We start from the raw sequence: 19293 nt of genomic DNA, 5'->3' as shown, positions 1-19293 counted from the left end.
TATCAGTTCCTGATACGGCTGCAAACCAACAAACACTGCTCTCTCTTTCCCTCCAAACTAACTTTTGATGTGCTACAAAAATAAGATAGAGGCTAACAGAATCCTAAAGCTACTGTTACACAAATATATCATAATGATATATATATATATCTGTATAAACCATGAGTAACTCCTGGAGAGACAAAAGACAACTAGGTCTCCATATAGTTAAGAATTAGAGCCATCAAAAGTAGGGATGGGGTGCGGGGAACAGACAAATAAAGGGAATCAAAAGGTACCAACATCTAGTTATACAATAAATAATTCATGGGGATATAACATACAGCATGATGACTATAGTTAACAATACTGTACTGCATATTCGAAAGTTGCTAAAAGAGTAGATCTTAAAAGCTCTCATCACAAGAAAAACAGAAGTACTGTAACTATGTATGGTGACAGGTATTAACAAGATTTATTGCAGTGATCATTTTGCAATACACAAAAATAATCAATATATTGCATAACTGAAACTAATATAATTTTGTATGTCTAAATATTTTATTTAGGTACATTTATATATATATGGTAATATATAGTCAAGAATAATTCATACATGTTTATAAGTAGCTGCAAATTTTTCATAGTATGGAAAGTTACACCAAATGAAAAATATGTCAAGTGCATCATTTCATATTTTTAGAATACATAACAATAGTAATTTATATTGCTTACTCATCTGTCTATCTCCATAACTGATGGCTTCCGCCAGCGGGCTCCATCCCTGAGCATTTTTCACCTTTACTGGAGCATTGTGAGCCAAAAGTAAATGGGCACATTCTGAAACATAGAACGATAATAATATCAAACATCATGTAATTTTCAGAATCTCTAAATTAAAAAATCATGTAAAAATTCAAGGTATCAAGTTAATATAAACAGATCTATGAAATAAGCACTGTACTATAGAGAATTAAGTAATTTTTTAAATTCCTATGTATCTAACCATGTTATTTCAAATCCTTAGATTCAAGAATTATCTATTCTAGTACCTAAAAATAAATTGGATCTCTCTGCAAAGAAAATATTATGTTCCCTAATAATTGTTCCCAAGGATATTTTGAGAATGTTTCCATATTATAAAAAATAACCCAAGAAACTCAAAAGTAATTTACATAAAAACTTCTACTAACTAATAAGACCCAGAAGAGGACTGTCTGCAAGGTCAAATGGAAAAGTTCATTATTTATTTCAAGGGGGAAAAAAGTATTTGCAAAAAGAATCACTGATGTTTCCATAAGCTCTTATTTTTCAAATTTTACAGCTTGTTTAGTTCAGAAAAATACCCAAAGGGGACAAAAACTTGTTTATGATTATAAGGACAAATCTGGACAGTCTTTCTAGTAATCAAAAAAAAGGTAATAAAATAATCAAAAAAGGTAATTTTAAAAAGAGGTATACTTGGCTCACCATCCAGCCCAGGCATAGTTGCCTGCTGAAACTTAAGAGAAACACTGAAGACTGCCACAAGAGACAGGATAACTACATTAAAAAAATCTATGATCAGAACAAAAGTTTCCAAAACACTGGATTTTGGGGGGACTGGTCACACGGCATTCAGGATCTTAGTTCCCCAACCAAGATAAAACCTGCACCCCTGCAATGGAAGCATGGTGTTCTAACCACTGGACCACCAGGGAATGCTCAACACTGGATATTTTAAGATGCACTGAGGGATCTCAGCCTCTTAGATCTTAGCTGGTAAGTTCAGGGGTGGTGGTTTTAAATCATCACTGTCAACATTTCCAGTTATTCATGGGAAAATTAATTTACATAGTACTTCATCAATGGATTTTGTGGTTTCAACTGTTTTATCTATATAATACTTGCTGTTTCAAACTCAGTGGCTGGGGCATTTCCAACATTTAACATTGAGGATATGTGGTAATCTGAAGCAAGTCTTACAATAAAAACTAACATAATATATGACAACATGAATAAAAGTTTTCTACAACAGGAAAAAAAAGTCTAAGGTATAGACCTTTGTATAGGTTGAGGAAATTTTTCTTAAATTAAAAATAATAAGCATACTAACAGGCAGAAAAACATCTGAAACAAGGCTCATGGGAAATTTAAGATAGCTATCCAACTTAAATTCCCTAAATGAATCATTCATTCATTCAATCAGTCTTTTAGCATGTATTTATCAAGTGCCTATTATGTCATTTCTAAGTTCTAGGTCCTAGATACAAGCACTGAGAAGAAAGATAATCAGAGAGCTCACATATTATGTTAAAATATAATTAAGTAAAGTAGTAAATAAAAAAAACAATGTTAAGTGTTCTGAAGGAAATAAGAGTGTTATGACAGTTGTAATGTAATGCAAGTGAGCTGAGGTGGAGGAAGAACGGTATTAGCACTATTCCTAGTAATAGAAGAAACATCTGCATGAGCAGGAAATTATACTAAGTAAGTAAAACAAATACAGAAATTTCACAAAGGTGTTTAAGAAAGTCTGCTAGTAGTATATAAAAATATATGTACACTGAAATCTCCTTTAAGTATAATGTTCTTTTCCATTTCAACTCAAATCCGTAAGTGAAAATCTTCCTAGCCAACATGGCCAATATACCCATCAGAAATTCAGAAAAAATTAAGACTTCACTAGTGAAAAACAGATTATTCAGTAGGTTAAGATGAGTGAAAGAAGTAAATACAAGTGTATAAGCTGTAGGGTGCTGCTGCTGCTAAGTCGCTTCAGTCGTGTCCGACTCTGTGCGACCCCATAGACGGCAGCCCAACAGGCTCCCCCATCCCTGGGATTCTCCAGGCAAGAATACTGAAGTGGGTTGCCATTTCCTCCTCCAATGCATGAAAGTGAAAAGTGAAAGTGAAGTCGTTCAGTCGTGTCCAACTCCTAGCGACCCCACGGACTGCAGCCCATCAGGCTCCTCCATCCATGGGACTCTCCAAGCAAGAGCACTGGAGTGGGTTGCCATTGCTCTCTCTAATTCAATCAACAAATGTTTGAAGGCCCTGGGAATTTTTATTGTGTTTACAAATACCTATACAAATAAAAAGTGCCCTTCAACAATGAAGTCACTAAAGACACAGCATATCTCTAAAGGAGAAGATAAAAGAGAACAGAGTAGCACAAACTGAACAGTGGTAGAATGTAAAATTGCTGTACAGAATTAAATATAAGGTAGATGTTTTATCTTCCACTACCTATTTCAGTCTCATGCCTATGCAACCAAATACCAAAAATATTAAAAGGTCAAATAGGAAAAAGTAGAAAAAGAATATACAACTGGAAAAATGTAAATGGAAAATTATAAAATGATAGGTATATTAATGGCTGTACCTAGTCTACATGAAAAGGACTCAGGAAGAGCAAAAACTGATATTATTTTCATATCATGAATAATCTAACCAAGTGTTTTCCAAAATATGTTCCACAGAACTCTAGTTTCTCAAGATATTTGTCAAAAAGATAAAATACCAAATAACTACAGGGAACAATGACTCTATAAAAGAAGGCTCCAATTCAGAATGTCATGATGAAAATTAGCACCTCAAAAGTGCTAAGAAGGTCCACAATAAAAAAAAAAAAAAAACCTGCTTAATCTGTATTAAGCCACTATTTTCCAAATCACTATTTTCCTCTAAAAATTATTTCCCATGAAACAAATGTTCTGAGAAGCAATTTTGGATAGGCTGATACAATCCTATGATGACACATAGCAAAACCTCCTCCACCAAAAATTAGGACCTAGGACAGTAAATATGTTTCATTTCACATTCAAATTCTGGTAAATCTATATTTACTATTAAAGTGTTAAATTTAGAATAGCAATCAGACATAGCATCAAATTAACTATGACTATCACAAAGACAGGAGGGAAGCAGGCTACATGTTAGCCAACTTTCATTTAGACCATTTTCTTTTCAAATGATTCACAGTGAAACGAGAGTAATGCAGGTCACCATAATGATTAGGAATCCAGGCTCTGACGTAAGATACACCAAGTTCAAGTCAAAACTCTGCTACTTCTCCCTGGGAAAGTTGCTTAACATCTGAGAGCTAACTTTTTTCATCTGTAAAATGGGGACAATGATAGTATCTTCCTCACATGGTTGCTACTTAAATGAGTAAACATGTACAAAGCACTGAAAAAGCATCTAGCACGTTGTAAATGAATACATTTCAGTTATTTTCTAAAGTTCTGATCCAATGTTCTTCAAAAGAAGGCATAAGCCTTTATTGGTCAAATTTAGCTAACTGTGTCTTTCTTTTCACCAAGGTAGCTATACTAGAGATGACTAACATGGTCTGCCCTACCAATAGTCCTGCTAAATATTCTTCCTCGATATTCTTGATACTCTCTTCTACCTCAACTCTCTCCCAGAGTCAGTCTCACTAAAGCTAATTTTACATGAGTAACTACATATCCCAAACACAATTCATGAGATCGCTAGTCACTCATCACTGTGACTTGGCTGAAGATGAACTAGCCCAATCAAACTTTCTGTTCAGAAATTCAGGAACCTAAGAAATTGAACTATTTGGTGGAGAACACTGAAATCAGAAAGCCTTTAAGATTTAGGAACTTAGAACAGTTATTTTGGGTCATGGTCAATTTCAATAAACAGAGAAAAATCAATCAAGAAAAGACAGAATATTATATATAAAATAAAGAACAGTAGATACACCATAAGAAACAGACAAGATGATTGATATAGATGGATAGATATACATACATATATGAAGGGAAGGAAGGAGGAAGTTTGTTGGGGGGAGGGAGGGAAGGAAGGGAAGAGAGAGAGAGGAAGGAAGGGAGGGAGGAAGGAAGGGAGGGGAGAGACAGGAGGAAGGGGGAAATGACAGCTGATCTCCCAAAGTGTCTTTGTTACTACTCTTCCTGAGACACAGAGAGTTCCCATAGCTTGAATTTAATATATAGCCTCTTAATGAATCTCTCTTTACTTAAAAGTTACTTGAGTGAGTCTCTTCTCTGTAAGGAGGAAAAAAACAGCATAACTAACTAAAAATTTGAGTCCCCAGTTTTGTTGTTGCTGTTCAGTCCCTAAGTTATGTCCGACTCTCTGCAACCCCAAAGACTGCAGCACACCAGGCTTCCCTGTCCTTCACTATCTTCTGGAGTTTGCTCAAATCCATGTCCACTGAGTCAGTGGTGCTATCTAACCATCTCATCCTCTGCTGCCCTCTTTTCCTTTTACTTTCAGCCTTTCCCAGCATCAGGGTCTTTTTCAATGAGTCAGCTCTTCCCATCAGGTGGCCAACTTATGTAGTATTAAAATCTAAATTAAATTTTCTACAAGTCATGTTTCACGTAAGCACATAAACTTAAACTAGCAAAAGAATTTTGTTTTTCAACAAAGCAAGTTCTAGTAATATCTTTCAGATCAAACGTTTACAGCAACAGCTATTTTATAGTATATAACAATAACAGATATTCATGTTATGGTTAGAACATCAGAAGAGTGTTAAAAAATTATCTTGTTTAAAAATTCAACAGTATATGCTTTCCAAAGATTTTTATCAAACACATCCAAAATTTTAAAATCTAGCCCTCAGAAGGTTGCCAATTGGCTACCTAGAATCCTCACTTTTCAAGAAAACTGGGAACCCAGATAATTATGGCATCTAGGAATAGGCTTAAAAAGTAGATCTTCTGGGACTTCCCTGGTGGTCTAGTGGCTAAGACTCCATGCTCCCCCTGCAGAGAGCACAAATTCCATCCCTGGTTGGGGAACTAAGATCTCACATCCTGCAACTAAGACCCGGTACAGCCAAATAAATAAATAACTAAAAAAAAAAAGGGGAGATCTTTTAAATCATCTATGTGCTGTTTTTTTGTTCTGAAGAATAAACAAGTACTAACTTTTTATTATCTATCATAATAATTCTAGACTTATGAGTTTATAAAAAAATAGTCCATATTAAAGAATCTTACAAAACTCTTGAATATTAAAAATATTATAATAATTAATAAAACTTAATATTTGGAAACAAGAGTCTCCTGATATTATACTTACTTGAAAAATAACCAAACAACAGAAAAAGTTTCAAAAGGCATAAAGGTTAGTATAAGACTTCCACTAACTCTTTGAAAAAAGTGCTATTAAAAATGAGAAAGTATTTGTTTTTCAATACACTGAATCCTAGATTCAATCAGCAAATCAAATAATCAGGTGAATGTTTTAAAATTCAAAACATAAAATTCATCTTAAAATTTTAAAACTGACTATACATGAGTGAAGTCAGTTTAAAACTGATTCAGTTCAGTTCAGTCACTCATTTGTGTCTGACTCTTTGCGACCCCATGGACTGCAGCAAGCCAAGCCCCCCGTCCATCGCCAACTCCCAGAGTTTACTCAAACTCATGTCCATTGAGTCAGTGATGCCATCCAACCATCTCATCCTCTGTCATCCCCTTCTCCACCTGCCCTCAATCTTTCCCAGCATCAGGGTCTTTTCAAATGAGTCAGCTCTTTGCATCAGGTGGCCAAAGTATTGGAGTTTCAGCTTCAACATCAGTCCTTCCAATGAACACCTAGGACTGATCTCCTTTAGGATGGGCTGATTGGATCTCCTTGCAGTCCAAGGGACTGTTAAGAGTCTTCTCCAATACCACTGTTCAAAAGCATCAATTCTTTGGCGCTCAGCTTTCTTTATAGTCCAACTCTCACATCCATACATGATCACTGGAAAAACCATAGCCTTGACTAGACAGACCTTTGTTGGCAGAGTAATGTCTCTGCTTTTTAATATGCTGTCTAGGTTGGTCATAACTTTCCTTCCAAGGAGTAAGCGTCTTTTAATTTCATGGCTGCAGTCACCATCTGCAGTAATAAAACTGATTATACATGACTATACAACAAAAAAAAAGAAAATATTTACTAACCTTTATTTCCTAACATCACAGCAAGATGTAAAGGAGTGTTTCCTAAAACAGAAACAAAAACAAATCAAATTAGTATAAAAACACTGGAAAAATTATTTTAAAATGGTTTCAGCTCTTTCAGAAAGTTCACTGACAAATTTTAAGCAAACATAATGTGACTACAAGATGATTCTGTTTATGTGGTAAAGTCAAGGTCAGAGGATGCAATGGTTTCTAAACACAGCATATCCTACTTGTCTTTCCCCTACCTCCCAAGAAAAATATCCATTTTGCTTTTGGGACTTCTTCAAATAGATGTCAGATTCCTTTGCTGCTAATTTCTCTGTATCAACCTTTGTTCATTCAGCACACAGTTTAAATACCTACTACACACTCATCCTTGCTTATCTCAGTAAGATTCAATCCTGTCCTCAAGTTTTAAAAAATATAAGAAAAATGAAAACACTAACTGGAAAAAATATATTCACCCCCATGTTCACTGCAGCATTATTTACAATAGTCAAGATATGGAAACAACCTAGGTGCCCATCGACAGACAAATGGATAAAATGTGTGTGTCTGTATGTATTACACATTCAATGGAATGTTATTTGGCTATTAAAAAAGAATGAAATCTTGCCATCTGCAACAACATAGATGGACCGTGAGGGCATTATGCTAAGTGAAATAAGTCAGATAGAGACAAATATCATACAATCTCACCTATATGTGGAATTTTTAAAAATACATATATATATATGTGTATACACACACACACACACACACACATACACAGAGAACAAACTGGTGATTGCCAAAGGTGAAGAGTGGGAGAGTAGGTGAAATGGGTGAAGAAAATTAAAAGGTACAAACTTTCAGTTAAAAAATTAAGTCATGGGGATGTAACATATGGCAATGGTTACTATTATATTGCATTTGAAAGTTGTTAAACATAGATATTAAAAGCTATCATCACAAGAAAAAATATATTTTGAACTATGTATGGTGATGTATATTAATCAGACTTCTTGTCGTAATCATTTCACTATATACAAACATGAAAACATTAGGTTATATACCTGAAAGTAATAAAATGTTGTACATCAATTATACTTCAATTAAAAAAAAAGAGTATACTGCAAAGGTAAACAATTTCCTCTGTCTCAATATGCTAAATCTAGGTGGGTCTATAGAAGATACATTTTCTGTTTTGCTAAAATCAGTACCTTGTTATTGTAAACATTTGTTTCTGATCAGCTCCAGAGAACAAGAAATCTACCTATACAAGTATTAATTTCTAATTTGATTGGTCTAGAATAAGATCGTCTTCCACCTTTTCTAAATATTGAACTAATTTCATGTGTTGCATTCACATTCTATGACAATCTCTATCAAAACCAAAAAGTAGTCACAAAAAGTAAACAAAACCTGTTGACAAACTGATGCCAGAAACAGCTCAACACTAGGCCAAAACCAAAGCCTTTACTTTGGACTTTCATTCTTAATTCCCATTGCAATCTCCTCTCTAAATTGGAATAATAATTTTAAAACAAAAACCGTACCATGTTGTAGTTTCACTTAAAAGGCTTGGCCGTGGTCCCCATTTTATCTTTAACATGGCATTAAAGGTTCTTGAGATAAGTCCTTACCTTCCTTTCTTCTCCTATTTTCTTTCTTACCCCATATTTCATCTGAATTGCATGCAATAAATTCTCCAATAGCTGAGATTCTTGATACTTTACACACATTTTGTTATTTCTTCCTAAATATTCCTTCCCATTGGCCTAGCAAGTTAATACTCACCTTTTAGGGCTTAGCTCAAACATCATCTATCCACTGAAGCCTTCTCTAGACAATCAGATGTCCCTCTGCACTGCTCCCAGAGCCCTCTATGCCCATCTCTTTATTGAAGCACTTTTCACACTAAACTGTACTTTTTATTTTATGTAGAAACATCTGTCCCCTTCAGTAGACATTAACCTCAGTACAACTAGATACATATTTTATTCATTTATGTATATGTAATGCTTCCAATACACATATAACATTCCAAATACAGTCAATAAGCATTAGTGAATGAAGGCATGAGAAAAAGCTCTGAGAGATAGCAACAAACCCTAAAAATATCACTAAAATGCAACAGGCATTACCTTAGGCAAGGGTTGCACACTCAAATATTTCCATAATTGGGTAATGTAACTGTAGAAGTTTTCATGTTATTTTTTCTAAATGTTTATAAGAATATGCTTATAAAACCATTTAGCCCTTGAATTTCCTTAGAGTGAACATTTTCCTTATGGATTCATAATGACAAGAGTACTGATGTTTCCTAATTCCTTTTTATGTACATTTTGACAATGTTTTTCTAGGATTCTGTCCATGTCATCTAAATTGTCATCTATTGTCATACATTTTTTTCATAAACATCCTTCTACGATTTATCAATGACATTAAAATTTATGCAGATGCCCCTTTTCATTCACATCTGTTATTTGTGTTTCTTATTTGATCACTCTGAGGTTCATTAATTTTACGCATCTTTTTAAAGAACAAAGTTTTGGCATGTTGCTACTTAACGTCTGTTCTAAATAACTGTTGCTTTTATTATTTCTTTTCTTCTGTTATTTGGGTAAAATAAACTTAAGTTGGGAAATTAAGTAAATTATGTTGTTCTTTTCCTAATTTCTCAAAAAGGATTCTTAGATGCTTGGTTTTTCACTTTTTCCTAATATCTTTATCTTTTGATTACTAATCTCTAGTTTAATTGCAATGTGATCAGAGAACAGACTCCATATAATTTCAATCTGAAACATGTTGAAAGTTGCTTTATGGTCAAGTTTAGTCAATTTTTGTAAATGTTTTCTGTATGTTTGAAAACAACATGTAACCTGAGGGTTTTGGGTACAACATTTCAAATAAACATACTAGGTCCAGTTTGTGTTGTTCATACTTTTTGTATCCTTACTGGTTTTTTCTTGTCAGTTTATTGCTAAAAAAAGAGGAAAGCTAAAATCTCCCACTATAATGGGGATTTCTATATCTTCTTATATTTCTAGCAGTTTTTGCTTGGTATATTTTCAGCCTATGTTATTAATTACAAATCAAATCCTTAAATATTTTCCTGGTTCAATGAATGATTTTTTCATGTTGAAGTACCTCTCTTTATCTCAGGTATTTTCTGCTTTAAATTCTATGATGTTAATATTGGAGAAGGAAACGGCAACCCACTCCTGTATTCTTGCCTGGAGAATTCCATGGACAGAGGAGCCTGGGAGGCTACAGTCCATGGGGTGCAAGAGTCAGACACGACTTAGTTACTAAACTACAACCACATGATGTTAACACAACTATATCAATTTTTTGACTGGTATTTACATGGAATATATTTTTCACTCCTTTCACTTTCAATTTTTATATGTTGTTGTATTTCAGATGTATTTCCAACTGTATGCAGTTGGGTGTTTTTTCATACAGTAAGACAGTATTTATCATTTAACTGTTAGAGCATTTAATCCAGTCTCACATATTATGCTTAATCATATTGAAGTGAAAGTTGCTCAGTCGTGTCCGACTCTTTGCAACCCCACAAACTATACAGTCCCTGGAATTCTCCAGGCCAGAATACTGGAGTGTAGCCGTCCCCTTCTCCAGGGCATCTTCCCAACCCAGAGATGGAGCCCAGGTCTACCCACATGGCAGGTGGATTCTTTACCAGCTGAGCCACTAAGGATATTACTGGAGTTTAACTCTATCATCCAGCATTGTGCTTTCTATTGTGCTCTCAATAGTTATCTGGCCAGTTCCACATTTTTCTCATCTTCCTACCTTTTTCTAAATTATTTTCATATTTCCATTTTGGTTTTCTATCTGTGGATGGAAGGTATATATTTATTTTACTATTTTTATAGTGGTTATCCGAGACATGCACTGTCCTAGATGGTAGCTACATGTGGTTACTGAGTATTTGAAGTGTGGCTGCTCTGAACTGAGATGTGTCATAAGTGGGATTTTTAAGACTTTAGTATGAAAAACAAGAATGTAAAATATCTCAATAATGTTTTATATTGATCACATTAAAATAATGTTTCATATATTTTGGGTTAAATAAGACATAGTACTAAAATTAATTTAACCTACTTCTTTCTATTTTATGAGGCTAATAGAAAATTTAGTTTTAAGAGAGGCTTGCACTGGCTTTCTATTAGATAGCACAGCTCTAAAGTTTACAATATGCATCCTTGATTTAACAAATTCTCATGGTAAATGGCACATTACCCTTGAGAACAAGTCAATGACCTTAGAACACTAGCTTCATTCCCTCCAACCAGACTTACATGCTGTTATCTAGTCTCATGAGATTGTATTTGAATCTTACAGTCAATATTCATTTAGGATTTCTTACCACTTTTGTTGCTCTTCATTCCTTTCTACTTCAGAATCACTTTTATTCTATCTGAAATACATCCTTCAGTTTTTCTTTTGGTGGTGGTCTGATAAGTGAATTCTCTTAGGTTTTCTTTGTAAATGTTTATTCAACTTCAAAGGGTACTGTAATGGGTATATAATTCTTGATTAGCTGTTATTTTCTTCAGTATTCTATATGGTCTTACGGTTTTCATTCTTGTTGAGAAGTCAGCTATAGGAATTTCTACTGTTCCTTCTAAAGTGGCAGCACTTAAGTTTTTTTTCAGCCATCTCATTCCAATGTGCAATTCTTTTTTTTTATTCTGGGTTTTGCCAAGAGAACACACTGGTCATAGCAAATAGCCTCTTCCAACAACACAAGAGAAGGCTCTACACATGGACATCACCAGATGGTCAACACTGAAATCAGATTGATTATATTCTTTGCAGCCAAAGATGGAGAAGCTCTATACAGTCAGCAAAAACAAGACCGGGAGCTGACTGTGGCTCAGATCATGAACTCCTTATTGCCAAATTCAGACTTAAATTTAAGAAAGTAGGGAAAACCCCTAGACCATTCAGGTATGACCTAAATCAAATCCCTTATGATTATACAGTAGAAGTGACAAATAGATTCAAGGGATTAGATCTGATAGAGTGACTGAAGAACTATGGACAGAGGTTTGTGACACTGTACAGGAGGCAGTGATCAAGACCATCCTTAAGAAAAAGAAATGCAAAAAGGCAAAATGGTTGTCTGAGGAGGCCTTACAAATAGCTGAGAAAGAAAAGATGCAAAAGGCAAAGGAGAAAAGGAAAGATAAACCCATTTGAATGCAGAGCTCCAAAGAATAGCAAGGAGAGATAAGAAGCCTTCCTGAATGATCAATGCAAAGAAACAGAGGAAAACAACAGAATGGGAAAGACTAGAGAGCGCTTCAAGAAAATTAGAGATACCAAGGGAACATTTCATGCAAAGATGGACACAAAAGGACAGAAATGGTATGGACCTAACAGAAGCAGAAGATATTAAGAAGAGGTGGCAAAAATACATAGAAGAACCATACAAAAAAAGATCTTCATGACTCAGATAACCACAATGACGTGGTCACTCACCTACAGCCAGACATCCTGGAATGTGAAGTCAGGAGGGCCTTAGGAAGCATCACTACGAACAAAGTTAGTGGAGATGATGGAGTTCCAGTTGAGCTACTTCAAATCTTAAAAGATTATGCTGTGAAAGTGCTGCACTCAATATGCCAGCAAATTTGGAAAACTCAGCAGTGGCCACAGGACTGGAAAAGGTCGGTTTTCATTCCAACGCCAAAGAAAGGCAATGCCAAAGAATGTTCAAACTACTGCACAATTGCACTCATCTCACACGCTAGTAAAGTAATGCTCAAAATTCTCCAAGCCAGGCTTCAACAGCACATGAACCATGAACTTCCAGATGTTCAAGCTGGATTTAGAAAAGGCAGAAGAAAGAGATCAAATTGCCAACATCTGCTGGATCATCGAAAAAGCAAGAGAGTTTCAGAAAAACATCTACTTCTGCTTTATTGACTACACCAAAGCCTTTGACTATGTAGATCACAACAAACTGTGGAAAATTCTTAAAAAGATGGGAATACCAGACCACCTGACCTGCCTCCTGAGAAATCTGTATGCAGGTCAAGAAGCAACATTTAGAACTGGACATGGAACAACAGACTGGTTCCAAATCGGAAAAAGAGTACATCAAGGCTGCATGTTGTCACCCTGCTTATTTAAATTATATGCAGAGTACATCATGCAAAATGCCAGGATGGATGATGCACAAGCTGGAATCAAGATTGCTGGGAGAAATATCAATAACCTCAGGTATCCAGATGACACTACTCTTATGGCAGAAAGTGAAGAAGAACTAAAGAGCCTCTTGATGAAAGTGAAGAGGAAAGTGAAAAAGTTGGCTTAAAATTCAACATTCAGAAAACTAAGATCATGACATCTGGTCCCATCACTTCATGGCAAGTAGATGGGAAAACAATGGAAACAGTGAGCGACTTTATTTGGGGGGGCTCCAAAATCACAGCAGATGGTGCCCGCAGCCATGAAATTAAAAGACGCTTGCTCCTTGGAAGAAAAGCTATGACCAACCTAGATAGCACATTAAAAAGCAGAGACATTACTTTGCCAACAAAGGTCTGTCTAGTCAAAGCTATGGCTTTTCCAGTAGTCACGTAGGGATGTGAGAGTTGGACTATTAAAAAAACTGAGTGCTGAAGAATTGATGCTTTTGAACTCTGGTGTTGGAGAAGACTCTTGAGAGTCCCTTGGACTGCAAGGAGATCCAACCAGTCCATCCTAAAGGAAATCAGTCCTGAATATTCACTGGAAGGACTGATGCTGAAGCTGACACTCCAATACTTTGGCCACCTGATGCGAAGAACTGACTCATTAGAAAAGACCCTGAGACTGGGAAAGATTGAAGGCGGGAGGAGAAGGGGACAACAGAGGATGGGATGGTTGGATGGCATCACAGCCTCTATGGACATGAGTTTGTGTAAGCTCTGGGAGCTGGTGATGGACAGGGAAGCCTGGCGTGCATCCCAGTCCACGGGGTCACAAAGAGTCAGACACAACTTGAGTGACTGAACTGAACTGAACTGGGCTTCTTAAATCTCTGAATTGGTATCTTTCATCAATTTTTGAAAATTCTCAGCAATTGTCTTCTCAAATATTCCTTTAGCCCCATATCCTCTCTCTTGGTGTTCAATTAACATAGAACTGCTCTTACCTTTTTAATTTTTAAAAAAATTTCTTTTCCTTTTTCATTGTATTTTCTTCTGACATATTTCCAAGATCATAAGTTCAATTTTCTTCAGGTTCTAAACAGTTATTAAACCCATTTATTTAGTTTTTAATTCAGGATTATACATTTTAATTTGAGAATTTCTACTTAGTTCTTTTCCAGATAGTTTATTTCAATTTTCAGTTTCCAGTTCTCTACTAAAATATTCATCCCTGTCTCTCATCCTCCAAGAAAATCATAAACATTGTCATTTAAAGTCTCTGTCCATACAAACTACTATACATAAAACAGATAAACAACAAGGTCCTACTGTAAATAGCACAGAGAGCTATATTCAGTATCTTATAATAAACTATAATGGAAAAAAATCTGAAAAAGAGTACGCATATCAATAATTGAAACAGTTTGCAATACACCAGAAACTAATATAACATTATAAATCAACTATACTTCTATTAAATAATAAATAGTCTCTATCTAATAATAACTACAATAAATGAAGCTCTGATGATTGTTTCTCTTATTGCTTCTCTCTGGTTGTCATTCATGTTGTCCAGTTTCCCTGTAATGCTGGTCATCTTTAATTATAAGCTGAATGTGATATTTAACCAACTCCTATGCAAAAATCTTGAAGCCTAAGAAACAAATCCTTCAGAGATTTTCATTTGCTTCTGCCATATGGCTGGGGGTACTAGACTAACCCAGGGACTGACATTTTTTTCTGGCCCTAATGACTCAAAAGTATGATTCACCCTGTATCAGAGCTGATTTATCTGCTGCTGCTGCTGCTGCTGCTGCTGCTAAGTCACTTCAGTCGTGTCCGACTCTGTGCAACCCCATAGATGGCAGCCCACCAGGCTCCGCCGTCCCTACGATTCTCCAGGCAAGAATACTGGAGTGGGTTGCCTTTCCTTCTCCAGTGCATGAAAGGGAAAAGTGAAAGTGAAGTCGCTCAGTCGTGTCCGACTCTTCGCAACTCTATGGATTGTAGCACTCCAGGCTACTCTGTCCATGTAATTCCCCAGGCAAGAACACTGGAGTGAATAGCAATTTCCTTTTCCAGGAGATCTTCCCAATCCAGGGATCAAACCCAGGTCTCCTGCACTGCAGGCAGATTCTTTACCACCGAGCCCCCAGGGAAGCCCAATCTCCATCTTTTGTCCTCTTAGCTCACTGAAACTGTCAAAAATACCACTCAGCCTCTTAACCACTTCTTCAGGATTCACAAAAGCTACTGGGGAAAAATAACCTGAAGTGTTAGGCTCACTTCTTTGGGTTTTCATCTTCTGCCAGATCTTGGACCAAGCATTCCTTCCTACCTCATTAGATCTTCAATGCTCTTAAAGCAGAATATTTTATTCTTTGTTGTTGTTGTTGTTCAGTCACCAGGTTGTGTCCTACTCTTTGTGACCCCATGGACTGCAACATGCCAGGCCTCCCTGTCGCTGACCATCTCCCAGAGTTTGCCCAAGTTCATGTTCATTGCATTGGTGATGCCATCCATACATCTCATCCTCTGACACCCTCTTCTCCTGCCCTCAATCTTTCCCAGCATCACAAACTTTTCCAAAGAGTCATCTGTTTGCATCAGATGACCAAAATACTGGAGCTTCAGCATCAGTCCTTCCAGTGAATATTCAGGGTTGATCTCCCTTAAGATTGACTAGTTTGATCTCCTTGCTGTCCAAGGGACTTTCAGGAGTCTTCTCCAGCACCACAGTTCGATGGCATCAATTCTTTGGCATTCTCTGCCTTCTTTACAGTACAGCTCTCATAACCACACGTGACCACTGCGAAGACCATAACCTTGACTATACGGACCTTTGTTGGCAGAGTAATGTCTCTGCTTTTCAACACACTGTCTAGGTTTGTCATCGCTTTCCTGCCAAGAAGCAATCACCTGAGTTCATGGCTGCAGTCACCTTCTACAGTGATTTTGGAGCCCAAGAAGAGGAAATCTGTCACTACTTCCACCTTCTCCCCTTCTGTTTGCTATGTAGTAATGAGTCCAGATGCCATGATCTGTTTTTTTTAATATTTAGTTAAGCCGGCTCTTTCATTCTCCTTCACCCTCATCAAGAGGCTCTTTAGTTTCTCTTTGCTTTCTGCCATTAGAGTGGTATCATTCGCACATGAGATTGTTGATATTTCTCCCACCTATCTTGATTCCAGCTTTTAACTCACGCAGCCCAGCATTTCTCATGATGTGCTCAGTGTATAGGTTAAACAAACACGATGACAGCAGACAGCCCTGCCATACTCCTTTCTCGATCTTAAACCAATCAGTGTTCCGTACAGAGTTCTAACTGTTGCTTCTTGACCTGCACACGGGTTTCTCAGGAGACAGGTAAGATGGTCGTATTCTCATCTCTCTAAGAGCTTTCCAGCTTGTCATGATCCACAGTCAAAGGCTTTAATGTAGTCAATGAAACAGAGATAGATGTTTTCTGAAATTCCCTTGCTTTCTCTATAATCCAGCAAATGTTGCCAATTTGAACTCTAGCTCCTCTTTCTTTTCTAAACCCAGCCTGGACATATGGAAGTTCTTGGTTCACATAATGCTGAAGCTTAGCATGAAATATTTTAAGCATGACCTTACTACCATGAGAAATAAGCGCAACTGTCCAATGTTTAGCACATTCGTTGGTACTACCCTTCTTGGGAATTGGGATGAGGATTGACCGTTTCCAGTCTTGTGGCCACTGCTGGGTCTTCCAGATTTGCTGACATAATGAATGTAAAACCTTGATGGCATCATCCTTTAGGGATCTGAATAGTTCTGCTGGAATTGTATTCTTATTTACTTCTAAACAAGACTGGTCCTAATTATCTAGCTCATCATTACTAGAGGCAGAAGTCCTACTTTGATTTTGTTAACTTTTCTCTATCTTCGTTAATACTTTGCTATTCTTTTATACTTTTTTGATGAGTGCATAAAGATGCAATAACTTTATGAGTGCTAATGATCATACCTTCTATCAAAATATAATTACTCTCTTAGCACTTTTAAATCACTTTACCTCAATTTTATCAAGCAATTGATAGTCATAGCTTTCTTTTCTTTACCACCAACACAAGAGTAAAACTTACAATTTTCACTATTCTCCATGTATATAGGAAAGTCCTTTTCTTTGCTTTAGTTACCAGATGTCAGTTACTATTTTTGGAATTTCTTCACTACTGTTTTCTTAGTAACAAATGCCATACCTTAAGAACATGAACCAGGGAAAACACATGACTCAAACCCAACTAGTCTGATACCCAATTAGAAAACTGCTAATGTACAATAGTATGTAAGTTTCAGGTGTATAACACAGTGATTCACAATTTTAAAGGTTATATTCCATTTATAGTTATTATAAAGTATAGGCTATATTGCCTGTATTATATTATATACCCTTATAGCTTATTTATTTTGTACATAGTGGTTTGTATCTCTTATTCTGCTACCCTCCTCTTGTCTCCTTTTGCTTCTCCCCATTGATAACCATTAGCTTTTTCTCTGTATCTGCGACTGTTTGTTTTTTGTTATATTCACTGGTCTATTTTACTTTTTAGAATCCGCATATAAGTAATAAAATACAGTATGTGTCTCCGTCTGACTTATTTCACTTGAAGTTCATCCATGTTGCTACAAATAACAAAATATCACTTTTTATCATTGTATATAAATCACATCTTCATCCATTCATATTTGATGGACACTTAGGTTGCTTCCATATTTTGGCAATCGTAAAGAATGCTGCTATGAACACTGGGGGTGCATGTATCTTTTCAAATAAGTGTTTTCAGTTTCATTCAGATAAATACCCAAGAGTAAAACTGCTGGTTCTATTTTTAGTTTTTTTGAGAAACCTCCTTACTGTTTTCCATAGCAGCCGCACCAATCTGCATTCCTAACAACAGTGTAGGTTCCCTTTTCTCCATATCCTTGTGAGCATATTATTCGTGTTTTTTAAATTAATTTTTATTAGAGTGCAATTGATTTACTAGTTGTGTTCTTTTTGATGACAGCCATTTTGACAAGTGTGAGATGATTGTGATTTTAATTTGCATTTCTCTGATAATTAACATGCCTTTTAGCAATTTGTATGTCTTCTTTGGAAAACTGTTTATGCAGTCCTTCTGCACACTTTTTAATTAGGGCTTTTTTTCTTTTGATGTTGAGCTGTATGAGCTGTTTATGTATTTTGGATATTAACCCCTTGTTGGTCAGATCATGTGCAAATATTTTCTCCCATTCCATAAGTAGTCTTCTCATTTTGTCAATGGCTTCTTTTGCTATGCAAATGATTTCTGGTTTAACTAGGTCCCATTTGTTTATTTTTATTTCCTTTGCTTAGGCAACAGATCAAAAAAATACTGCTACTATTTACATCAAAGAGTGTTTTGTCTATGTTTTCTTCTAGGAAGTACCGGTCTTACATTTAGGTCTTTAATTCATTTTGAGCTTATTTTAGTAAATATATGGTGTTGGAAACTGTTCTAATCTCATTCTTTGACATGTAAGCTGTCCAGTTTTCCCAGCATCACTTATTAAAGAGACTGTCTTTTCTCCATTGTGTACTCTTGCCTCCTCTGTCATAGACTAATTGACCAACATGCATGGGTTTATTTCTGAGCCTTCTGTTCTGTTCCATTGATCTAAATGTCTCTTTTTGTGCCAATATCATACTGTTTTGGTTACTGCAGTTTTAATAGCAGTCTGAAGTCAGGAAGCTTGATCCCTCCAGTTCTGTTCTTTCTCAAGATTTCTTTTGCTAATCAGGGTCTTTTGTGTTTCCATACAAATTTTAGAATTATTCATTCTAGTTCTATGGAAAACACTCTTGGTGTTTTGATAGGGATTGAAACAAATCTGTAGGCTTCTTTGGATGGTACAGCCATTTTAACAATATTAATTCTTCCAAACCATGAACACAGTATATCTTTTTGTCTGTTTATTTAGTCTTCAATTTCTTTCATCAGTGTCTTATGGTTTTCCTAGTGCAGGTCTTTTACCTCCTTAGGTAGGTTTATTCCTAGGTGTGTGTGTGTTAGTCACTCAGTCGTGTCCAGTTCTTTCCAACCCCATGGCCTGTAGCCCATCAGGCTCCTCTGGCCATGGAATTCTCCAGGAAAGAATACTGGAGTGGATTGCCATTGCCTTCTCCAGGGGATCTTCCCAACCCAGGAATCGAACCTGGGTCTCTCACACTGCAGGCAGATTTT

The 19293-nt window shown here is 36.1% G+C and overlaps 1 protein-coding gene across 2 annotated transcripts in view; it reads right to left on the bottom strand.

Annotated features, from left to right (window-relative positions):
- The window catches only part of ANKRD13C (ankyrin repeat domain 13C), a 97282-nt gene that overhangs the window by 58335 nt on the left and 19654 nt on the right, over window positions 1-19293 (bottom strand). Inside the window, exons 2-3 of one of the 2 annotated variants that reach the window (XM_081490668.1) lie at window positions 6909-6950; window positions 715-819 (exon numbers count right to left, since the gene is read on the bottom strand). In XM_081490668.1, the coding sequence (XP_081346794.1) occupies window positions 715-819; window positions 6909-6950 (147 nt within the window). The remainder of the gene's footprint in view (window positions 1-714; window positions 820-6908; window positions 6951-19293) is intronic. The other variant, XM_081490669.1, reaches the window with a different exon arrangement.

Source organism: Giraffa tippelskirchi, chromosome 5 (genome assembly GCF_054371585.1).
Source record: "Giraffa tippelskirchi isolate mGirTip1 chromosome 5, T2T-mGirTip1v1.2.pri, whole genome shotgun sequence".
NCBI classification, from domain to species: Eukaryota; Metazoa; Chordata; class Mammalia; order Artiodactyla; family Giraffidae; genus Giraffa; species Giraffa tippelskirchi.
The sequence above is the reverse complement of the archived record's forward strand: the minus strand, read 5'-3'. Positions and strand labels throughout refer to the sequence as shown.